The following is a 9194-nucleotide window of genomic DNA, read 5'->3' on the forward strand; positions in this document are numbered from 1 at the left end:
GGGGGGCACCTGCAGAAACCGCTGATGGTGGTGGCCCTGTCAGTGGGGCACCAGCCCTGCCGACAGCATCAGTGTCAGCCATTACAGGGGGCACCAGCCCCATTGGGGGGGGGCATGTGCACCCCCATGCACCCCCTACCAGTCACCTATGCACTGAGGTGCTAGAGCTGAACTGTGGGATTGTGCCCTCCTTATGAATCTAATACCCGCAGTTGTGTGTACAGCTATGTCAGGATTTGGACACAGGAAGAATACCCGATTCCTGTTGTGTATTAGGGGAGCCTTGTTCCCTAGCAGCTTCGTCTATTCTGCAAGGTAACTACCATGTGAACAACACAGGCTACATTTTTGGTTCAAATAACTCTGAAATGTCACCAACTGCAGGCATCCCCTTACCCCCACCACTCACCAGGCTGTCATTAATGGCTTGCAGGCCATTGAAGCTCTGCCCACCAAAAAAGCAGCTCCATTTCCTGCTATCACTGTTTGATTTGCTTTTCACTGCAGGAACAGGCACCTGTCACTCCTTCAGACCAACAGAGGTGAGAATGCTGTCTGTACTCAGCAAGGGTGTGGGAGTGGGTTTGAGGCTGCTCTCTTCCTATTGAGAAACTTCGCAAATCAGCAATATTAACTCGCACCAAATATAGCCCACTCCTTGCTGACAGTGAGTGATGGGGCAAAGGCAGACACTGGCTGGCTGTGTGTGGGGGCTAAGCAGAGGTGAGATAAGAGTTTTTATTGTGGTCTGCAGAAAGCTGCAGGCTCTGCTGTGCCTTTGATCAATGTACTGTTTTTGTCAGCCTCAATATGACACAAGCCTCCAAGCTCACTCTGAGTCATGGCTATAGCCAACTCGTTTAGACTTGTACTTCCTTCCAGCATCTAGTTGTGTCTATAGTGTGCATTTTTATACAGAACCCATGGTACTGCTGTACATCTGAAAGGAATTTCTTCTGCCAAAAGGACCAAGCCACTCAGTCATCGACAAAAACTCAGAAAACAAATTCATTTCTAAGGAAGGGCTTCTAATAAAATTCAACTTCCTGTGAACAACTTACAAATCAAACTGCCAGGCTGTTTGCTGCTTTGCAGCTCCCTCTCCCACACAGTGCTAGACGGTATATTACAGACTCTGCTTTTCTTAGACACTGGGAGAAGCTTTTAGAAAAGAAAAAATGCTGCCCTGAATGTTCATTAGGTTACTTCTGCTGTTGGTCAGATGGTTTTTACTGACCAGATACTGAAAACACTGAAAGGTTTCACTGCTGCTGCCTTGGACCTTGGTTGGAAAAGAATCAGGCCAGCACAAAAGCTACTCATTAAGGACTGTTTATTGTTCTTAACAAAGTTCAAGTGCTATACAAGTTACTGGTAGATTATTGTGGCTCAGAGATTGAGGCTGGTGCAGGGCTGTTGCCTGCCCACCTAGGATAGGTCACTATCGAGACCTTGTTCCCTCAGCCCTGGCAGTGAAGCAGAATCTCTCTACATGACAAAGTCACATTCAGAGTATTACTGAGGATGAAAGGATGAGCTCAGCTGCCTGCCAGTATGCATGCTGCCAAGGGCAAGTGAGGCTACTGTTTGAAATTCAGCCTTGTCCCAACAGGGCACCCACAGTGGGAGGACCCTGGAGCAGCACATCCTGTGGTCTGGCCACAGTAGGGCTTGGCCCATCAAACTGTGCTCAGAAGGAAACATCCAAAAGATGGACACACATTTCTGCTGAATGCAACAGTTCTGTGGAGGCAACTCTGAGAGGAGCTGCTGGGGATGAAGTTGTATGTTGCTGGGAAGATGAGGAGCTGTAGTAGTCTCCATCCGCACATTCATCACATTTGGTATATGGTACAGAAGCAGCCTGGAAGGCACTGAGCTCAAAATAGCTGACAGGCTGGAGAGAAGGCTGAGAGGATTGTTGGTCTCTGTTTGAGTACGGTACGCTGGGTGTTACTTTCACAGGCTCTATTCGAAGACTCAGAGGACCCCTCTCCCTGAACCTCTGATCCCATGAGCCAGGGGTTCTTCTTTCATGCAGATGGGGCAGCCATCTCCACTGGTGATAAAATAATGAAGGGTGCTGCTAAATCACAACAGCAGTGCTTAAATCCACTCTGCTGACTTTACAGAGAGCAGGACCATTGGCATTGTAAGAGGTTGCCACAGCCCCTTCTTGAGATGTTCATTATAGCTCTATGAGAAATTAAAGCCACACTCCTGAGAGCTGCAATAAGAGCTCCCTGAGCTGTCAGATAGGAATGCACACCTATTCTGAGCCAATTCACCAGAAAAAATTCAGGTGAACGAGACAAAGGGAACACCATTTTCCAATGCTACATATCACATAAAATAATCATCCCAGTCAATTAAAACCTCTCTGTGGGTTCCTTACTCCAAGCTTGGTCAAGAGCAATGATTAAAACCTGATTTAAGGGAGCAGACAGAGGGACTGACCTTACTGCAGCTTAAGAGTTGCCGCTTCACACTGATGCAACACTTAGAGGGGGTGCAGCCTGTCAAGTGAGCACAGAGAAGTGGGTTTACTGCTTCCTGCAACAAAGCCACTTGGCAGGTATCTGCAGGGAGCTGACTAGGGCCACCTCCCTCCTCTAGTTTCAGTGCTACTCCAAATATCTTACAGACACAAGACTTCAGCTCAGTGCTCAAATCCAGAGGACGCCAGGTAGGGTCAAGGTGTTTTTGTTTAGTACTCTTCTGGGAGAGGTCAGCTGCCTGTCTTCTCACAAGTAAAGTCAACTGGAAAGTGATTTTGGAAGTGAGGTGTTCTGGTTCCCAAGCCTGAGATGTTCAAATAAGTGCCTGGTGCCTTTCATCATACCCCAGAGCAGAGCAACGTGAAATAATGCATCCCCTTGCATTTTTACTGCTACGATGAATATCCTTATGCTCTCCCCTGGAGGCTTGAAGTACATTACAATAAACAAGTCTTCTTCCAAACCTGCACAGTAGCATCCCTGTAATACTGTGCAGTGGAGGGCAGGCAACTAAGAGGGTAGAGGGCAGGGTAACTCCCTAGACAGCTCAGCCTGCCCTGGGATAACAGCCCCCTTTACTAGCATGGGAACAGTAGCACAGACAGCTACACACTCTCCCTGGCAATGTAGTTTAGAAAATACAGTCTCTCTTAGATTTTTAAGCCCCTGAAACACTGACTTGTCAGCACTGGAAGCCCCTTTGTAGGGAAGAAGATCCTGAAATGCTAAAGCCCACTGGTCTGTGGAGTCCTTTGCCTTCAGTGTTGCATAGCCTATAAGGTTATATGCACATTTCTGCCTCTTCTACAGCTGGCAGCAGCAGACTCAGTAGTCCTTTCCTTACTGCCCAGTCTATCTGGTCCCTTACACCTGCAACCTCATGCAGCTGGAGCCTCCCTGCCAAGTATCTTAGCCATCCCTATGTCTCCCAGATATCTTCTTTCCTGTACCTTTAGCTCCGAAATCTCCCCATTTGCTTTAGACTTCTCTCCTGCTCCACCCGTTCTCTGAACTTTGTGCTTGCTTTTCAGCAACAGCACACCTTCCATGTCCCCCCTAACGGTGCCTTCTCATCCGGTACTGACTTTCACAGCCTGAATACCTCCCCCGGAACCTGAAGCACCACTAGGGCAAAGTGCCTGTTCTGCCTGGTCCGAACAGGTAGGGGGCAGTATGGTCCAGCAAGCCAGGTAGAGCACTATGGGTGCCTAAACACGTGCACTGAGGCTGCTCTGACGCACTGTAATTACAGGTGACTCTCACCATTCGCAGGGATATGTTCTCGTATCCCCCACGAACGGCGAAATACATGAATAATGCACTGCATTCATGAACGCAGTCTGTGTTCATGAACACAGTGCCCACAGCGGCTGGGGAGGTGGCACGGCTCCAGCAGCTCTGGTGGGGGCATGGTGGTGGAAGCGCGGAGGCAGCAAGTGCAGAACTCCTGTAAGTGTATAAAGTGCATTTAAAATGTGGTTTTGGCATTCGTGAATATTTGAAACCATGAATACCAAACCTGCAAATAGTGAGGGTTTCCTGTATAGTGCATCAAGTATCCCAGAGGGTGGTTATTAGTGCGCTCCATCAGACTCCAGTGTCACATGTATCAGCCTCCCTGTGCTGAAAAATGGTGATGGGGCACTTTAACTAAAGCTCGTTAGACAAATTTTAGTTAAAGCACTCCTGCCACCATTTTTCAGTGTGGGGATGCTGATACATGTGACTCTCCAGGTGCTTTAATCAGAGCAGCTCTCGGAGCCACTCTAATTAAAGTGCCCCCCACCATTCCCAAAGCATGTGTATAAATGCCTTATAATTCTGCATCCCCGAGTCTCTTCCTGCCTCGGCTACAAATCACCAGTCACTTCACCCTCTGCATCACCTACCTATGGAAATGCTTGGCACTCCATAATGGAAGGCCTAGGAGGTATTATTATGGTCAGATGCCTCTTCTGTGGAGCCATGCCTTTCCACAGCACATGAGCTGTGGCATCACCTTTACAGATTGTATGCTATCGATTAGATTATCTCCATTGTGTGAAGCTGGTTTATGTGTGTCCAGAGCAAGCTTTAGGGGTGGGCAACGTGGGTGACTGACTGCCCAGGATACTGTGGTCAGGGGGGCACCACACACACAGTGTCACCTGTTTCTCTAGGGAGCCCTTGTGGCCCTCCCAGTTGCTGCCAAGCCAGCTAGGCCACCCTCAGGGGAAGGGATGGAGGGGGCATCAGGTGGCAGAGTGGAGGGAGGACTCCCCCCTCCCTCCTGTCTCTGTGGGCTGCAAGCCTCCCTTCCTCTAGAGCTGGGCAGCTTCCTCTCACCCCTCTGCCTCCAGTAGGAGCTGGCTGGCTGCCAACCTCTCACCTGTGGGGGTGAGTGGCAGTAGCACTAAGAATGGACAGGTGGGGAGGGGAGAGGAGGTGGCAGTGGTGGAAGAGGCGGTGGAGGCAGGGAGCTTGTGCATAGCAGTCCCCAGCCTGGCTCACTGCAGCTAGCGGCCATCTGCAGAGCGACAGCACTTCCCCAACTCCTGGTGCCCTCACCACCATGCCTGGGCAGTGCGCAGCAGCCACCTCACTAGGAAAAGCCTTCACCAAGGAAGATACAAGGATGAAGACAGGCTGATAGTGCAGGGCGGTGGTGATGGTGAGGCTGGCAGCGGGCAGCTGGCACGCGTGGGGGAGCGGCAGAGGATGAGGTGGAGTGTCTAGGGAGCCTGTGCTGTGCTCTCCAACTATCTTTTGCTTGCCTGCATGCTCAGCACCACTGCTGTGGGCCTCAAGTGTTCCTCAATGGGCTCTGAGCGGAAGGGGGAGCTATTCTGCCTGGGTACCACTGCCAGCACCTTTTACTCAGGGCTGCTGCTCTCTGCTGGGCCATGGTCACCAGGAGAGGTGCTGGTAGGGAGTTTGCCCAGGGAGACATTTTCCCTAAGGCTGGCTTTGTGTCTGTTCATGGAGTAAACTGGCCTGAAAAACAATGCAGCTGCCAGAGGGAGGGTCTCCTTTGACCCACCCCAGCCATGTAGGATATTTACCCAGGTCTACAAAATCTCCCCAGGAGACAGCTCCAGTCTCTCCTGAGTATACATTCAAATTTCTTTCCCTCTGTTTCTCTTCTAGATTTTAATTATATAACCACATTCATTTTAATTCAGTAAACCCCCAGAGGAGACAAATAGTAGAGAAGATACTATTCACAATGCAACCCAAATATCATACCACCCTCCCTGTATGGTCCCCTGTGACACTACCAGGATCACTGCTTCAGTCTATATTATTCTAAGCATTCCTGAGGATACCTACTTAAGTACGAGTTGCATTCCATATTATCCTGCACTCCACTTGTGCTGCTGCTCAAAAATGATGCTCCATTCTCTATTAACTTCAAATCCTCAGTGCTGTATTTTCTACTTCCCAGAGTGACTTTTAAACCATGACAATTAAGCTGTGCTACTCCTGAACTATGCTTGGAAGGAATGCCTGGTGCACTAGAAGAGGGGACAACAATTTATTGCTGCCAAGCTTCACAAGGTGCCTTGAACAGATTTCTGCAGCCTGTGCTCTCACATTTGTTCCACTAGCAGAAGGCTAGGGTAGGAAGTGCCTGTACCTGGATTTAGCTTTGTGAATTAATGCAGCATATACAGAAAAGTCACATGTGCCAGTGTCAGAAAAACTCTGAGTAAAAACAATACAAGGGACCGTTGATCCCTTTAAGGATTTAATCCCATTAAGGATTAAATCCCTTTAAGGATTGCTGTGGGGGGTTACAGCCCCAGAGCAATCCTTAAAGGTTGGTCCCATGGAAAGCAGAGCTATGCTTGCTGTCATGGGTCGCTTCAGAGAAGGGTAGTGAGAAATCAATCCTCTGGAGGCTATGCTAAGGCAAACAAAATGAAAACATATGAAGGAAATTTAGCCAGCTATGTGAACAGCAGAAGGTCATGGTTGCCCAAAGTAAAAAACTGGGGCTCATGTAACACTGCTTGGGTAGCAACAACATGTCTAGGGGCAGATCAGCAGCACCATTTTCCTCCTTATATCTCAGTCAAAACAACAGAGGTTACGAAGGCAAATAAGCCTTTACGCTCAAGTCCTGAGGAGCTGGCACAGCTGTAGGACAGGAAGCTGGCAACCACCTTGCTTTGTGGATCACCTAAAATAGCCCACTGAGTTCTTCTGGGAAGATCTTTTCAAGCGGGGAAAAATGCATTGAGACAGGAGTTCAGCACCAGCAATCTAAAAACAGAAATGCTTTGCTTTGCAATCCGAGTATACCTGACCTGAGAGTCCCTGGGTGGGAAAAACTATGGATCCTCTTTTAGCCTTATGGCAATATTGCCAGGTTGCTTTCATATTTCTACAGGAACTTGGATACAAGGGTTTCCTTAGTACTGATAATACTCCTGAAGATGTGTTAGGACAAGGACAAGGGGAGGGGGGCGGGAAGGGAACAGGCCTATTTGTTGTGCCATTGGGCATGGGCCCACCAAGGAAAACTATAATCCTCCCTTAGGAAGGAGATCACTGAAGACATAACGACTGATTCCTTGAGACAAACAAGATAAAAACAGGGAAAAGGAGCAAGGATCATAGGTTTATAACAAGTGCACTAATGGGGGACACCGAGCAGAAAACACCAGACAGTGCCCATTAGCCCTTGAATGAGTCCAAGGAGACAGTGGGCACTGCCCAGTGAAACTCCTTCCAGAGATGTGAATGGACGAGGGACATGAAAACAGCCCTGCAGTCTCCAGGGGTTCTTACAGCCAAAGCCTCCTTCCCTGTCGGCTATATTGTGAAGTTAGCCAGGGCCAGGAGGAGGTTGACCAGAAGTTGTTAGGACATGGTGGGGCCATGGATGGGGAGTGCATAAATGAAGTATGGGGAGCAGTGCAGCTAGAACCTCAACACAAGGTTCTGGAGCAGGAGGTGAAGAGGCTGAAGCCTGCTGCACTCCAGGAATATGTACGCCAGGGTGTCCCTCTGCTTGTAGAAGGGGCATGGAACAGGAAGATCTACTTACCAGGTTGAGGAGCCCACCACCACCTCCCAGTAGTGGCACCCACTGTCGATGAATACGTTGCCCACTGCACCATAGCATCCAGTACCACTGAACCTCTCAGGCGTGTGGCTCTTTTTCAAGGAGCTCTCATCTTTCTCCATTTGCAGCCCATCGTTGGAGATTTTCAGCTTTTTGTGAGTCATCTTGGGGTCCAGCTTGAAGGGCTGACCTACAAGCAAGACAGAAACACAGTGATGGTTAGTATTGCTTCCTCACCCACTACCCAGGCTGACTATTGGCAGGCAAGCCCATGTTTGCATTGTTACGTATTCTGTTCTGCCCATTATACCAAACCAGAGAATAAAATGCACTGGCCAGAGTGTTTCACTCTCTCATCAACATACCAGAATGTTCATACAAAGCACAGTCTATTTTAGCAAACTCCAAGAACTCTAAGTTGCCCCAGCACTGGTTGCTTTCCATTAGGCCAAGGCTCATCTGCCTGCCTCAGTCTACTGTCAAGACCTGATTGCAGTGCAAAAGACCCCTCCAGTGTTGTCTGTGAACCTAGGATAAGACTCAATTTCTTCCCACCCAACTGTGTTGGTGAGTACAAAGTTATTGTTGCCAAGGTTTATAGTTCAAAATCTCTTGTGGTAACAAGTTAAGAGAAACCTAGTGTTTTACATATAAGAATTAGTAGGGCTGGATTTCACCCTTCTGCAGAAGCTACCACAGAGCCTATGAAGTTCTTGAGTAACACCAAAAGTGGAGTTTTAGAGGGAAATAAATTTAATTATAGTACTTATTCAAATGATAGATGTGTCAGTCATTGAAGAAAGGGTGGAAACATACCTCTAAGCTTCTGGTTTTCAGCAGGGAGACATTTTTGACATTTGTTTTCAAGTGTATAAACAACTGCTGCTTATCCAGAGGTCTAGTGGACAGGGCACAGGACTGAGACTCAGGATGCCTCCTTCAGACTTGCTGGGTGCCACTCAATGAGACACTTAATCTTTCAGCCTCCCTGCTTCCAAAATGTGGACAATGACCTCCTTTGTAAATATGTCATGATCCAACTATGAAGAATGCTGTGTTACTGATCAGTAGTACATGCTACGATCATCTCAGACAGGATGCTAGGAGGGTGGGTACTAATGATGTGGGTACTAAGAGAGTGGCGGTGGAGGGACCTGGAGGGATGTGAGCAGTGGGGTCCCCCAGGGCTCGGTCCTCAGGCCTACGCTGTTCAACATCTTCATTAGTGACTTGGACGAGGGGGTAAAAAGCACCCTGTTTAAATCTGCTGATGACACTAAGATGTGGGGGGATGTGGGCACACTAGATGGGAGGAATAGGCTGCAATTGGATCTAGATGAGTTACAGAGGTGGGCAGATGAGAACAGGATGGGTTTCAACACTGACAAGTGCAAGGTGCTGCACCTGGGGAGGAGGAACCAGCAGCATACCTACAGGTTGGGGAATTCCCCTCTTGTCAGCACAGAGGCAGAAAAGGATCTTGGAGTCATCATTGACTCCAAGATGAACATGGGCCGGCAGTGTGGGGATGCAGTCAGGAAGGCCAACCAGACCTTGTCATACATCCACAGATGCATCTCAAGTAGATCCAAGGAGGTGATCCTCCTCATCTATGCGACACTGGTCAGGCTGCAGCTGGAGTACTG

General features: G+C 48.7%; 1 protein-coding gene across 4 annotated transcripts in view; it reads right to left on the bottom strand.

Moving 5' to 3' along the window:
* The window catches only part of MID2 (midline 2), a 597656-nt gene that overhangs the window by 22660 nt on the left and 565802 nt on the right, over positions 1–9194 (bottom strand). For all 4 annotated transcript variants that reach the window (XM_019521168.1, XM_019521167.1, XM_019521164.1 and 1 more), the window contains one exon: positions 7531–7738. In XM_019521168.1, coding sequence (XP_019376713.1) covers positions 7531–7738 — 208 coding nt within the window. The remainder of the gene's footprint in view (positions 1–7530; positions 7739–9194) is intronic.

This window comes from Gavialis gangeticus, unplaced genomic scaffold (assembly GCF_001723915.1).
Source record: "Gavialis gangeticus isolate Ggan-Ray unplaced genomic scaffold, GavGan_comp1, whole genome shotgun sequence".
NCBI lineage: Eukaryota > Metazoa > Chordata > Crocodylia > Gavialidae > Gavialis > Gavialis gangeticus.